The sequence below is a fragment of the Equus quagga genome, chromosome 6, assembly GCF_021613505.1.
Source record: "Equus quagga isolate Etosha38 chromosome 6, UCLA_HA_Equagga_1.0, whole genome shotgun sequence".
In the NCBI taxonomy this organism is placed as follows: Eukaryota; Metazoa; Chordata; class Mammalia; order Perissodactyla; family Equidae; genus Equus; species Equus quagga.
The window spans coordinates 47,176,460-47,192,977 of record NC_060272.1 but is presented as its reverse complement, the minus strand read 5'-3'; the positions used below and the strand labels follow the sequence as shown (position 1 = coordinate 47,192,977).

The 16,518-nt window shown below is 33.3% G+C and overlaps 1 protein-coding gene across 1 annotated transcript in view; it reads right to left on the bottom strand.

The window, feature by feature from the left end:
- The window catches only part of DIAPH3 (diaphanous related formin 3), a 482,479-nt gene that overhangs the window by 142,736 nt on the left and 323,225 nt on the right, over positions 1–16,518 (bottom strand). Inside the window, exon 25 of the mRNA XM_046664521.1 lies at positions 8,981–9,116. Within this exon, the coding sequence (XP_046520477.1) occupies positions 8,981–9,116 (136 nt within the window). The remainder of the gene's footprint in view (positions 1–8,980; positions 9,117–16,518) is intronic.

Here is a 16,518-nt window from a genome sequence, read left to right as displayed (position 1 = left end):
AAATAAATTTAAAAACAGAAAATGGTTTTCAAATATTGGATGAGCAGTAAACCAATTAGTAAGAGGATGTACACCATAAAGATGTTTAACAGAATGACACACACACAACAAAGTAAAAACAAGAAAAAAGAATCACCGTTTCAAGATATGTTGTGCTAGAGCAGTCTGAGTGCTTCCTCTCCTAATTTCTCAGAAATGTGGAGCTTTTTGTAAGGAGACAGAGGATGGCGTGTAAGCCTCGTACGGCTACACAGAGAAGACATATACTAGTGCACACAAAGGTTGGCCTCTGCATGAGTTTTCACAGTTGAAGCTGTGTTATTCCAGAGAAAAGGACTACTGCACACAAATGAAAACCTGTATAACAATTAGCGAGACTCTTGGAAAAATTTTTGACGAGACACCCCTTGATATTATTCATAGAGTCTCAGTCTCTTAATATCATCAGAAAAAATAATTGTTACATGGTGGAGCTGGTGGTAGGGGTGGGGGTGTCACAGGGCACTTGTCCTCAAGTAAAGCACAATATGAGGTTTGTGCCCCTTCCAAAAACTACCATACTAGAAATTCCCTGGTTCCTTAAATTCTAACCTGGGTCAAACAATGAAAATACTAAAGACATTTCCACCCCCTTCAGAACTGTTGAGCTTTGTTGGGCCCAGAACTATTCAGACCATTGAAAAATCCCTCTTTCAAGACAGGAAGGGTAGTGCCAATTTATCCTGCTAGCTCTGGGCACTGGGATAAACAAGTCCTTAGATAAACAGAAGAATCAAAGTAGAACCTGAACCAGAGTAGGGGAACATTCCTAATTTGGGAATCCTGCCAAAATTTCCCAACACAAAGGAAGATGCTATCTAGTTTAAAACTATTGATTATGGTACCAAAGAGATAGTTGTCCCTCTCAAAAGTTTCCAGGGAAGATAATTGTCAACCTCCATATATAAGTATAGGCTAGTGCCAATTATCAATTACTCAAATTCATTTTGGCCCCTTTTTCCTGCACTATGGTTGAATCATCAGGAGTAAAGGAATAATAGTACAATAAAAATATGACCTCTGGGGATGAGCCTGGTGGTGTAGTGGTTAAGTTCACACACTCCACTTCAGCAGCCTGGGGTTCACTGATTTGGATCCTGGGTGCGGACCCATCAAGCCCTGCTGTGGCAGCGTCCCACTTACAAAATAGAGAAAGATTGCCATGGATGTTAGCTCAGTGACAATCTTCCTCAAGCAAAAAGAGGAAGATTGGCAACACATGTTAGCTCAGGGCCAGTCTTCCTTACCAAAAAGAAGGAAAAAGAAAAGGCCTCTGGTCAGAAAACTTGAGTACTGGCTTCACTGCTTGCTAAATCTGTGACCCTGTCCAAAGAAATTAAACAATTCTTTGATAAAAATAGTCTCCTAAGTTTGTAGCAAGCATTATATGCAATAATGAACACATGCAGAGCCTGGCAAATAATATGTGACCAATAAACAGTAGTAGTAGCGGGTGCTGTTGGTCCTATAAATATTATTATTATTACTATTACTATTCCATAAAAGATGAAAGTAAGAAAAGAGAAATATATCAACACCAACGGAATGTAATTTGTTATATTCTTCTAAACAGAGAAATGATTAAAACTACTGACCTACTTACATGCATCAATTGCCAATAATGCTGGAAAACTGAAAGCACTATTGCACAAAACTAGAATATATGCAATTATGGAAAAGGATCTAAGCTTTATGATATCTGTAGAGGACAGCATAATCATCAAAGACTTTATGAAAGCAAGTACACACATTAATTGCATATCTGTTGAGATTGGCAGACATTCCCAAGTAGTGTTTATGTAATATGCATTTCCTCTAAAATGGAGGCCTAATTGCTTAGTTATTCCAAATTGCAGAATGGAAAACAAAGGAGCAGTTTTGGCCGTGTGGGTAAACAACAGATTTCTAAAAGCTCATTATCTCTTTATTTAATAGACTGAAGTTGCACCAAATGAGACATTTAAATCTAATAAATAATAAAAACAAATTGTAACCTAAAGACTAAAATATAGGAGCTGCTCATATAGCTTTTATTGCTCCATTAAATAAGCTCCTATTTACTTCCCCCACAAAACATAATTATACAACACTGGGTCCAATTTCAAGGCCATTCTGATGAGCTATTTAAAAATATGTGAATCAACTTACATTCTCAGGAAGTCTTAAAGCATAATATTTGAATTCCATTATCAAATGCCCTATTCGTTTCTATGATTAAGACACAGAAATGCAGTTTCAAAAAACTTGTACATAATCACACAAAATTGCTATTACTATTTGTCTTACTAGAAATGATTACACATAAGGATAGCTATGCACTTTAAATAAACACTAATGTCTATAGTTACTAGTTTCTACATCAGATGTTTAATACTTTGGTTGTCTTGTAAATTAAAATAAGTCAAATTTAAACATCAACCTCAGAAAATGTATTCAAAATTGACATACTAATTAAATAAAGACATTTTGAAAATGTGGTTGATTTGCTTGTTTGTTTAATCTAATACAAAATCACTCAACAGAAATAACCAAAATTTTCTATGTGAATATTTAAGAGACCTCGAGGCTCATCATTTTTAAAGAAAACAAAAATGAGAAAAATAACCTTTTAAAGCTATAACATGATAATACAAGATGCTGTGTTTTCTTAGTTCTGCTGTTCAAAAGGATTTTTAATGCTTCATTTTTCTTCTTAGGAAAATTTAGCCCACTATTCTATCTTTATTTGCATTCTATTAACAAAAACCACATTCTGAAATGATAGTGATAATAAACGGTAGACTTAAAAACAGTTGCCGCTCTCCTGCCAAGGGCAAGTAATGATGTAGGAGGGATAAGAAAGAGCAGGGATTTAAGTTACTCTCCTACCTCAGGTGGTGACACACGCATTTGTACATCTGTGAAAAAACACAGTTCTTATTTGCATGGTGAAAATACTAAAGTCATGAAAATATGTGGAAGGAAGCTCCCTGTGGGATTTACGGTGGGATTATGTGAAGATTTTTCTCTTCCTCTATCATTCAAGGGTGCGTGTCCTACTTACAAAAATAAGATAAAACAAAAAGTTCCTGCTCCAGAGAGGTGAGAAAACACTAATGTAAATTCAACATTTCACCCTTCTACATTTTTTTAAGAATCGGAAAGCCAGACTGACAAGTTCTAGAAAGATTAGAGCAGCACCACAGAAAAATAACATAAAGTGCTAGCTGACCTCACAATAAGATATTTAAAAAATACACTATATTAGCACATATAGTATAGCATATAAACACGAGCCTGGTTATCCTATCAATTTCTAAGGAGTTTATAACCAGTATTTTAAATTAGTAAGTCTGATATACATTAATATTCTCCTTAGTTCTCTAAGACCAAATTTTGTCACTGCTGACCATCTTCGGTCTCCATCTGCATTTGATTATCTTGTTTTAGTTTACTTCATACAACTTTATATAATCTGAAATTATCTTATATATGTGATTGTCCAATTCACTCACTAGAATTTTTTTTTTTTGAGGAAGATTAGCACTGAGCTAACATCTGCTGCCAATCCTCCTCTTTTTGCTGAGGAAGACTGGCCCTGAGCTAACACCTGTGCCCATCTTCCTCTATTTTATATGTGGGACGCCTACCACAGCATGGCTTGCCAAGCAGTGCCACGTCCGAACCAGGGAACCCTGGGCCACCGAAGCAGAACCTGCGCACTTAACCAGTGCGCCACCGGGTCAGCCCCTCACTCACTAGAATTTTAAACTTTATTACAGCAGAGACCTTATTTATCCTTATTATCACTATAATCTCAACACACAGAAAAGAACTATTTGTTGATGAATAAAAGAGGCCTAGCTATTAAATTTCTTTTCCAAACCAATAAAATAATAACGGAAGACCATAGCACTTATACTTTTCATAATAATACAATGTCTTTATTAAAGATAGTATTTGGCAAATATCAAAAATGCATAAAATTTACATCCATTAAAAGTATCAAAAGTTGATATTTTGCATAAGAATATTTTCAGGAATCACGTGCTAATTAGACATACTGATTTAGTAACTTCTACTTCCTAAAGCCTCCAAATGTTATGAAAACCATGATTTGACAAAAAGCATATTCTACATCCAACATGGAAAGGAAAAGGTGACTGCATATTTGTACTATTTTTAAACTTGAGAAAAGTTATCAACAAATAAATAATAATATATTTGATACTTATATGACTTACTTGGCTATAGCAGCTACATGAATATTGAGAGAGTGAATACTCTGCTCTTCTATATTAATAGTCATGTTATGTTTAAAAGATAACTAAAGACCATTCAGAATAATCATCATTTTGGGGGGTTTTAGAAGAGGTCTTTCATTTTGGTGAAAAAATTATATGTTTAGGTGCTATGAAATTGGTGATATATCTTTAAAATTCCATAGCCTATGAGAAAAAAAATCCAAGTTGATTTCCAAAATTTTCAAATGTTTTTAAAAGAGAAAATGTTCCAAAAGTAGCTTTCCACATTGTAGCTTTCTGTTGTAACAAATGTTATCACCTTGTATTAAATGACTTCCTTATTAAATCTATTAAAATATTCACACATGTATATCATATTTATTTTAAAGATGTATTATTTTACAGGATTTATTTAATGTCATGCACATAAATCATTACTACCCCAGACTCTCCTTTGAAGAACATTCTCTCGGAAATGTCAAAATGTATGGCACACTGGACCTCAGCAACTAAAGGCTTTGGAAACCCTTATCAAGTGAGAGCCTTGTATTATTTGAGACTCATCTATGATAATTTGCAGACGATACTTGGGAAGAGATAGTATAGAAAAAGTCTTATAAAAAATCAAATAAGTTAAATAAGATGAGCTATTTGATTAACAAAAGATGCAAAACTTTCTTGAAATTTATTTTAAAAATAAAAAATATTCAAATCTATTTTAGTATTTAACAATAGAAAATGTCTTCAACATAAAATTACCTATCTGAAAACAACATAAACCAATTATTAACCATAATTTATGGTTAAATATTAGAACAGTTTTGGTAAAATTCAGAAAACACAGACCCTAGTTTATTAAAACCTATAGGTCAAATATATGAACGATTAAGGAAGAATTACGAATAATTGGAGCAGAATAGTATTACGAATATCATAGATCCCCCTTATCTGTGGTTTTGCTTTCTGTGGTTTCAGTTACTTGCAGTCAACCATTATCTGAAAATATTAAAATGGGATATTCCAGAAATAAACAATTCTAAGTTTTAAATTGTGCATTGTTCTGAGTAGTGTGATGAAATTTCGTGCTGTGCTGCCACGCTCTGTCCAAGACGTGAATCATCCCTTTGTCCAGAATATTCATGCGGCATGATCTACCTATCCATTAGACACTTCGTAGCCATCTCAGTTATTACAACAACTGTCACAGTATCGCAGCGCTTGTGTTAAAGTAACCCTTATTTTACTTAATAATAGCCCAAAGCACAAGTCGTGATCCTGGCAACCCGCATATGCCAAAGAGAAGCCATAAAGTGCTTCCTTTAAGTGAAAAGGTTAAAGTTCTCAACTTAATAAAGAAAGGAAAAAGGTCATATGCTGAAGTTGCTAAGATCTACTTTTATTAAAGTAACTTTTTTATTAATGTAACTTTTATTACAGTCTACTGTTATAATTGTTCTATTTTATTATTAGTTATTGTTATCTCTCACTATGCCTACCTTATAAATTAAACGTTATCATAGGTATGTATGGGTAGGAGAAAACAGTATATACGGGGCTCAGTAGTATGTGCAGTTTCAGGCATCCACTGAGGGTCTTGGAGCACATCCCACATGGATAAGGGCGCACTACTGTGACCGAAACTAGAAAAAAATTCAAGGAGATAAATTGCTGAAAAGATGACTTTCTAAACTTAAAGATAGAAAAAAATAATAAAAGCAAAGATTATAATAAAGCATTATACAACAAAGTGGAAACTGTAGGGGAGGAAAACTTATCCCGTTTCCCCTTCTATGTTCTTTGATTGGTCTAATAATTAAACTGACATAAGACAGATTAACAGGAGAAAACCAAATTTGATTTCATATGTACAGGAACCCATAAAAACATGAGATTCAAAGAAGTGACCAAAGCAGGCAGCTTTTATACCTTTTAGACAAAGAAAGAATAAATTTGTGAAGAATTGACAAGAAAAAGAAAGTAGGGCTTGGGGTGATAAATTAGTAAGGAAGTAACCAGGTTGGTTCCTACAGCCTTCTTGGCCCTAAATTCCCCATCTCTGGCGATAAGGGTGCCCTCTTTCTCCTGATACAGGAAGGGTACTTTTCACCTGAGAGATTTATTTCCTGCTTTCAGGGAGGCAAAGGGTCAGACTGTCCTTCTTGCTCAGGCTGTTTCTCAAGTAACTTTAATTCAAAATAATCAATATGCTAAAGTAGCATATTTTTGGGTAGCATATTTTGCTCCCCTTCAAAACACTTTTATATGTCAAGATATAAAAATAAGAGCCAAACTGAGAAAATAAATTTAAAAGGTAAATACTGATACATAATGAGCTAACTTTTGTAAATCCATAAGAAAAAGACTAAGACGACACAATTCACAAAGGAGGAAATACAAATGGAGTATAAACACTTGAAAAAATGTCCAACCTCAGTAGCACTCAAAGAAATGCAAACTAAGATAATAGAACACAATTTCCTAATCTATTACATTAACAAAAATCTGAAAAAATGAGAATACTCAATACCAAGGCACATTCATAAATTAATGTTAAAAGTTGGTGAAATTAGAATAATTTGGCAACATGCAGCAAAAGTCTTAAAAATATTTATCCTTTTCCATTCCATATCCTAAAAAGTATAAACATTTGTTAGTTACTTTTGCATAAATGTATTTATCACATTGAAAAGATGGAAGTAACTATCGTTCTATGACTTCATTACTGACTAATGCAAGTTAAATTAGATATGGCATATCCAGTGGATGCAATGACATAGATATTAAAAATTACAAATGAAGAATTACAAATTAAGAATAACATGAAACATTCAGAAAGTTCAGCAAGAGAAAGTGAGACCCTAAACTGCATATTCTCTAGGATCACATAGCTATTACCAAAAAGTAGAAAATTTTAAAACTGAAAGAAAAATTTCCCAAAATATTAACAGTGATTCTTTGGATAGGAGGAGTATGGGTAATTGTCGTTTGATCTATCTATTATGTTTTACGTGTTTTCTATAACACTAAAGTATTATTTTTAAATTGGAAAAATAAACTTAGTTATTCTTAAAAATGTAACTCTCCAGAAGAAATATAAATTTAAATGAAAACATTATTAAGATTACATTGGATTTGAAGTTTCATTAAAATTTTTGCTTCCTATCAGGTTCTAATTTTCCAGATTGATAGAACAGAGAATTGCTGAGCAGCTCTGTGTGATAGACCCTTGGGCAAAACCGACAAAGAACACATCCCATTTGCCATCAAGTAACTCATGTAGATGACTCTGTAACCAACACTAAATGAGCTAATGCTCAACTATCAGAATGTCTGGTAAATTAGGCAGTAATAGATTATTTTAAAAATGATTTCCAGAAGCATTTTTTAAATCAATGCTAAGCCTTCTGATCTCCATTTTTGTTAACATTTTAAGATATTTCTGAGAACACTTCCTGAATTTCAAGTGTACTCTTATAAACAAGAAATTGTGCTTAGATGACTTTTTTCCCCTGTAAGAAACATGCATGATACATTAAGGTACTCAGCTTGCTTTATTAAAGATAAAATATGTCAGTAAAAATGAAAGCAAAGAAGGCATCTCAGTCTGCCCTGGGGAAACCTCAGGTGAATTTGCAGCCCTGAGTTGTAAACTATGGTAATTTAGCAGTGAAGTTGATGGATTTTAATTAAAGCCTTCTGCAATCCTTAGTGACTTGGAGGTGGAAGAGCCAGAATTTTGAGGGGGTGAAAACCTAACTACAATTTACTTAATTCTTTTGCTTCTAAGTTAGTGGTAACTTTTAGCTGTGGAAAATATACAGACATATCTCTATAGAACTGTACTTTTCTATCTTTGTAAAAATTTTTTCCAAGAATTTTTTATTAAAATTTTTTTTAAATATACAACAGTAGAGAAAATGGTATAGTGAACACATCCTTTTCTCCACCCTTCCCTTCCAAGTACCCATCACCCAACTTTAGCAATTATTATTTAGAGCCAATCTTGTTTTATCTATACACCTGCCTACTTCCTAGTCACGCCAGACTATTTTGACTGAAATCCCAGACATCATGTCTTTTCATCTATAACATTTCAGTATCGCTTCCTAAAAGATACTTTAAAACATATTCACAACAACATTGTCATGTCTACAAAAAAAAAAAGTATTCAAATTTTCAGACTGCTTTTTTTTGGCATTCTTTTTGGCATTTGTCTGGATTGGAATACACACATAACTTCCATTTATTGCAATTGATTGATATGTTTCTTGAATCTCTTTTAACCAACGTTTTCCCTCTATTACTTTTTTCCTCCCCTTAAGAGTATTTTGTTGAAGAAATCAGGTTACTTGTCTTTCAGAATTTCCCACAGTTTCCTGAAGTGGTTAATTTATTAATTGGCATAAATTATTACAGATTACTTATTGAAGCAGTAGTCAAAGAAATGTGAATACAGTGGAACTGCAACAGTAGGCTAGAGGACCCAAATCACCTACGACCATGTCAGAATGAAAACACTACTGGGATAGTAAACTAAAGGGGGGGAAGCTCATAAAAAAAAAAAAAAAATTGTTCTACACGTTAACTGTACAAATAACTGGTCATATCTTCCTTTTTTGCCCAAGTGTACTAAACTGCTAATAAAGTAACCAGTATATATCTTAAGTATACTGATATACTTAATACATAGTATAAAGAGCAAATTTGATAGTACTCACCAGTCTTCATTTCTAATAAGCGCTTTTTCTTTTGTTGGCGTTCAAGTCTTTCTTTCTCTGCCAATTCTTTGGCTATTCTGGCACGTTTTTCTCTTTCTTCTGCTTCTCTTTTTTTGACATTTTCCTTTATTGCTTGCTATTACAAATAAATTTTTAAAAACGATCAGTTTTAATCAGTGATTCCACAAAGAAAACGGAAAATTATTAAACTGTAGAACTGTGATTAAATATCTTTTAGATAATAGCTACTTCTTATATTAATACCACAGTCTTTTAAAAGATTAGCACATGAACCCTTGTTAAATTAGTTACGTTATCTATAAATACACCTGTTATGTTTAAAGCACCTTCATCTTAGTGGAATCAACTAAGAGAAGGCAGACAGAAACTAAAAATAAAAAAGCATTTAATTCACAAATCAAAACTGTTTTCCTATACATATTTCCAAAAGAGTGTCTAGCAAATGTATTAGTCTCCCATACCGCCTCCGCTAAGCAAACTACTGAGTACAAGAAAGACAGTTGAAGACAGAAAGGAGCTAAAATTTTGTTAAATGACCAATTGTAATATAAAGTAGTCATTACAATTTCATACAGAGAGAACTGTCATAAGGATGACTAAAGAAATACTTGGCATTTCAAAACCAGGCCCTCTGACTGTTCATCAAAACCAATAATAACATGTGAACCATAAGATCTCAATAGATATGTGATTAGTTAATTTCTTATGTTCTAAGTTTTATACAGATCAACAAATGCCTCTCACGTGGCATTAGTGGGAATTAGCAGGCAAACATGGATTTTTCTAAGTGCCAACAAACAGCATGGCATCGTGTTACAATCTCCTATGGAGACTGTATTCTCAGTACCAGTGAATCCAAACAGGTTATCTAACTGCTAGTTTATCACTAATAGGATTCAACAGAAAAGTGTATTATTAAACATCAACAAGTAGGTGGCTTATGTTATTTTGGGAGGAGCTTTAATTTCTTCTTTATCGTAATAGTCTTATTTTTTTTAACCCTAGAGATAATACAAGTTCTTCATTAGAAATCAAATAATAAAGTTTAATATTATTGACCAAAACAATGAAAGGAAAAGTACAAGGAAAAAAATGAGGAACAAAAAGCATAAAGTAGAAGGAGTATTATGTCATCCCTCCATCTGTTCATTCAATACATACTTAGGGAGAGACTGAGCAGTAAATGATACTATTATAAGGACTTGAGAGAGAGACATATACACATAGCTCTAAAACAAATTTACATTCTGTGTGATAGGGCGGGGCAGGAGGCAAAGACAGACAATAAACAGTAAAAAAAAGTTTGATATACTTCTACGAAAAAAAGATAAAACAGAGTGATGTGATAGAATGCCTGGGGAATTACTTAACATTAGGTGGTCAGATAAGGCCTTACTTGCTGAGCTGATTCAATCCGAATCTTGAATGTCAGGGAGCTAGCTAGGTGACAATCTGGGGGAAGAACAAACGGCAAAGGCTGTAGGTGGGTTTGAGAGAGGGGAAGGCGCCAGTATGCTGGTATAAAATGAGGTCAGGACATACGCTGAGGACAGATCACTTAGGAACTCCTAGGCCAAGATAGAGGGTTTGGATTTTATTTTAAGAGGACTGGGAAACAATTGGAGATTTTCAAGCAAAAGGTTGCAAGACTAAGCACTCTAAGACATAAGCGCTAATCAAGTACCTTTGTTCCAAACTATCTTTTCAAGGATATTGGTATAATGAGCAGTCTTGGAACATAGAAGTAGTGTCTCTTCTCAAGCAAATGGATTTGTTTACTGTCTAGTATGATAAACTGGGGCACAGGTTGGGGCCCTACCTCTTAAATAAGATTGGGTTCTCTCAGTTCAGGATTTCCCTACAGTAATACAAACCACTATGCATGTAGGTATTAACTGGCCCTCTTCATTGCCCTGTGGGAATTTGGGCTCGGGAATCTACCAAATTGTTTACTCTAGCTACTGCTATTGCTGTGAGTAGTAAACTGTTCTTTGTCTCTGATTGCACATTGTGTCCTCTGTCAACATCCATGAAACTAGCAGGCTAACAAGGTAAATTCTCATGATCTTCACAGTTCACAACCTATATTACCACTAATTATTATTGCTAAGCTATGAAATAGCAGCTGTAACGATAGATTCTTCAATATGCGATCCCTCTAATCTTTGAAATGCATTCTTTATTCTGGCACAGAATGGTTAAGTACCTGTTCACTAGAATGAAAGTAGTAAGAGGTAGAGGCAAGATTTGAAAGCCAGCTACAGTCTATGTTTTTTCTACCATGTTGCTCCATATTATGGCAGTATATGTTAAATACCAGCCATAAGACAACAGCTGCTATAAAAATCAACATAAGTTAGGAAAGTAGGAGAAGGCAACATAAAAGTAGAAAATAAGTGGGATTTCAAAGATGAGTGTGTATATCAGTATGTGTGTGTGTGCATGCGCATCCATGTGTGTATGTATAAGGGAGATGGGGTAGGAAAAGTGGATTGTGGTAGAGAAAAGAATCAAACATTCAGGAATCAAAACTATTTCTTGCTTGAGGGAAATAAATAGGGGAAATCGCAACAGATAAAAAAAATATATCACGTACCTTATTTAAAAAATTTATTAAAGTACAAAATTTTCTGATGTGAACTTTCTACATTAGTGACTAGATGCATTTCAATGAGAACGTGTAATAGACCACGTACTGCCAGATATAATGGCCACACCCTTTAAGTATTCCATTGGGTAATAAAAAGTCAAAATTACTTCCTAGGATCTATAAAAATAATGTTTACATTTAAAAATAACGTCTGAAGTAGTTCTTAAAGCTATTTTGTTTTATGGAAAATGCACTATTGATTTTCATTTAAGAGCCTATCTCATTTAAAACATATCTTATTCTGACATTATAACTATTAGAAGAACTTTAGCCGGAAAAATACCAACAGACAGCATAGAAATAGGTATTTAGTCTGAAACTAACATCCCAGTTCAAACAGTAATTTGAGATTTTCTTTCATTCTAAATGCTGAAAAGTAAAAGTAGCCTAAAACACAAAACCTGAACAGTTAGAGAACCACATGATTCTAGATAAAATTGCCTGTTACTTCAACTCTAAATTCGAAGCCAGAAAGGAAAATTAGGGGTGAGCCACACATAGAGACAGCTATAAGACATCTTTTTTTTAATCATCTTATTTTTGACATAGCTTTCTATTTAGTCAATAGGCAAATAAATTGCACTGTCACCAACTCCTTTCAGCTAAGCAATGCTGAAAGAAATTCTTTGAGTGCTTGCAGAACTTCCCAGATACAGCCTAGTCCATGCTCTTGTCTGAAAGGTCGGTGGGCTCACAAGTCTACAGGAATGACCGCAGACAGGTTTAAAATTTCAGTCACATTTTTGACTGTTCATTTCAAAGACATAATCAATAAGTTACTTGAGTTCCTAAGGCTCACATGCTTTTTTGGTGACAGCAGATTCTAAAATATCTATATAAAAATATTAATAAATGTATGCATACAAAAATACATAGAGGGCCGGCCCGGTGGCACAGGGGTTAAGTGCACGCATTCTGCTTCGGCAGCCCGGGGTTCGCCAGTTCGGATCCCGGGTGGGGACATGGAACCGCTTGGCAAGCCATGCTGTGGTAGGCGTCCCACGTATAAAGTAGAGGAAGATGAGCATGGATGTTAGCTCAGGGCCAGTCTTCCTCAGAAAAAAGAGGAGGATTGACGGTAGTTAGCTCAGGGCTAATCTTCCTCAAAAAAAAAAAAAAATACAGAGACGTGTTAAATATATATGTGTGTGTGTATTCTGGAAGAAATTAAAATACATCAGCTCACAATTATTTCCCATCTCTAATTTATGTTTTATATATAACTAATGTAATAACAAGAACTTTGCCACAACTGGTTTAAATATACATTATACAACATATTTTCTCTCAGAGAAACCAAAATGACCAAATGCCAGTAAATTTAAACGCATGCGTGTGTGTGTGTCTGTGTGTGTGTGTATAAAATTTAGAAAAGTCTAGCAGAGTGTAATCCTTCGTAAATTGTGGCTATTATCATAAACATTACCTTTGAGTATTTTGAAAACAGCATCATCTTTATTATAAGCTTCTGTAACTTGCTATTTTTCACTCAACATTATGTTTCTAAGATTCATCCATATTTTTATGGATAAATTGCACTTCATTTTTGTTGCTTACAATGTTAAATTGTGTTTTATTATCTACACTATCAGCAGGATTTAGGTTGTTTCTAATTTTTGGCTATGATGAACAATGCAGATACAAACATCTTGTACCTGTCTCCCTGTGTATAAATGTTGTAAGGGTAAGTTGGTTCTTAAATCTATTTAGAAATTCTTGACAGTCACTCTTTAGGTAAAGAGAACAGAACATTTCAGAATGTAATTACAAGCAGTATGGATAAGTATTATTGATGCTTTTGTTTCTGTTCTAAAAATACATACACATAAGAGTGCTGGGTCCCATTGCGTGGGTTATGGTCAAAATAGTTTGAAACCCACTGCTCTCTAGGATACGAATGGAGTTGTTAAATAAAAGGAGAGGTTCATCTTCATCTTTACTAGACGATGTCAAAATGTTTCAGAGTGGTTGTGCCAGTGGACATCCCTACCATCTGTGTTTAATCATAGCCTACATACTCACCAAGACTGTTATCATCAGTCCTCTACCTGTTTGGTAGGTATATAATGGTATCATATCATGTTTTAAACTTGTATTTCTATGGTTACTAATTAGTTTAAGTAGCTTCTTACATGTTTATAAAACATTTGTATTTCCTACTCTGTGAAACGCCTGTTCATCTCTCTTACCCATTTTCCCATTAGGTTGTTAATCATTTTCTTAGTGATTTATAGTTCTTTAAATATTCTGGAGACTAACCTTTTGTCAGTTTTATGTTTTATAAATATATCCTGGATTTTAACTGTCACTTTATTTATGTTGTCTTTCAGTAAACAGAAGTTATTCAATTTACGTCAAAGTCTCTTTTCTCTTACTGCTGGACCTTTTATATCTTATTTAAGAAATCCTTCCCTAATTAAAAGACAGAGATATTCTCCTATATTTCCTTCTTAAAGTTTTAATGATGCTGCCTACATTTCAGTACGCACTTTATCTGGAATCAACGTTTTGGAATGGTATGAGGTAGGAACTGAATTTACTTTTTTCATAAGGAAAATGAGTTGATTCATAACTATTTCACAACTAGTCTATCCTTTCCCTACTGAGCTGCAAAGCCACCTCTTCTGGATTTCAAGTGGTCATATATGAATTGATGTTTGGCGCTGTTTTAGTACAAGTTGAGTTTATCCCAGAAATGAAAGTCTAGTTTAATATTAAAACATCCATAAACATAATTCAGCACATTGAGTTTCAATAGATTGAGAACATTCGATAAAAATCAACCCTTGTTCATATTTGGGACAATTTAACAAACTAGTTGAACATTCTAGCCCTAAGCAGGAAACTAGGAACAAAGGGAACTCTCTTAACCTAATAATGAGAATTTAACTACTAGCTAGTATACATGTATGATAAGGCAAGAAAGAAATGACTAAATAGATTATTAAGATTTTTGAAAAGCCCTATTAGGCTTTTGAAAAGAATTGCTCTGATTTTGTAGATTAACATAGAGAGAATTGATATCTGTACAATATTGAGTCTCTATGACTGTGATGTGGTTCTCCATTGACTTGGGTCTTTTAATGTCTTTTCTGGACATGAATTTATCTTTTTGAACATTTGGTCATAATATATATTTTTAGCACTCAGTTTGGAATAATTATTTCGTTGAAATTTGGTAAAACTCCTCTATAAACTTTCTGGGCCAAGTATTTAACTTGTTGGAAGATTCAAAGTAGGTCATTAAATTAAAAATTAGTTATAGGCTTATCCAAGCTTTCTTAAGTGAGTTTCAATACATAATTTTTTTCTAGGAAGTCATCTATTTCATCAACACTTCCAATTCTGGTCTACAAATTTTTACACTATTTGCTTCTCTTTTTTACTATCTTTTGTATTTGTAGTTATAGTCCTTGCTGTATTCTCAATATTATTTTTTTCTTTATTAATCTTTTCAGAAATTTATCTAATTAACTTATCTTTATAAAAGAGCCACATTTAGGCTTCTAAAAATTCTTAAGTCATTTTTTCCTTCATTTATTCCTTTATTTCCCCCCTATTTTCTCTAGGATTATATAACTTCTTAAGTCAGATGCTTATCTTGTTAATTTTCAGTCTTTCTAATTTTTTAACATAAGCACTTAGGGTGTAAATTTCTTTATGCTAGTATTACTGTGTCCCGCAAATTCTGATGTGGAGTATTTTCAATATTCTTCAGGTCTAATTTTTTCCTATGATTTCTTCCTTGACAGATGAGAATTTTTTTAAAATTTTCAAATTAGAGGTTTTAAATATTCATCCTTTTTTAATTTCTAACTTCATGTTATTGTGGTCAATGAATGAAGCTGAAACTTAGAAATTTATCAGTTTCCTGGATTTCTTTCATGGCCTCTAGTACGTGATTAATTTGATAAGAGTTCCACTTGTAATTGGGAAGAATGTATATTCTTTAATTATTGAGCTGGATTCTATGTATATTAACCGAATCAAGTCTGTTAATTGAATTATTTAAAGCTCCCATGTCTTTAACAATATTTTTCTGCTTGACATCAATAAGTTAGAGAACTTTGTTGAAGTTTTGGAATATAATGCTAAATCTGTCAACTTATTTCTAGAGTTTATCAATTTTTACTTGTTTATATTGGTGCTATGTTATTATGTACATGCACATTTTTTAATTGTATCTATCTGGTGAGTTAAACTTTTTATCATGGTGAAGTAATATTCCCTTAAGTTTGTTTTAACTGTTATTAAAATAGTTTTCCTCTTTCTTTTGATTAATATTTGTCTTGTATTTCATTACCTGTTCTGTTACTTCAAACTTTTCCATATCCTTGGGTTATAGATATATTTCAAACAGCCCAAGGCTAGATTTTTTTTTATCCAATCTTACAGTCTTTTAAATTTTTTGTGATTTATAAAATATTTGTTTCTACTACCTTACATTGTTCCTTCTATATTTTTTGCCTTTATCTATGCTCATTTTTTTCTTTGTATGTCTTTCTTGGTCCATTTCTCCCCCTATGGTTTGGGATCTATCCTTCTACTCGTTATCATTGTAATTTCATCACACAAACTAACAACTTAACAAGGCCTAACATTCACTCATATCTTTACCTCCCTTCCTCCATTTTGAACAAAACAGAGAACAGAAAACACCTGAAATGCAAACATCTCTTCCAATTTATATAACAGTGCTGTCCAATAGTTAAGCTCTGTCTCCCCTTTTCTACAAAACAATCTACACAGTGTTTTATTGTATACTTTGTTTCTTTACATTTAGTTTCATGGTAGGTATGCTTGCTTGTCTTGCAAACATTTTTTTTGAAAGAATAATTACTGCTTCATTAGATACATCCTTTAGAGC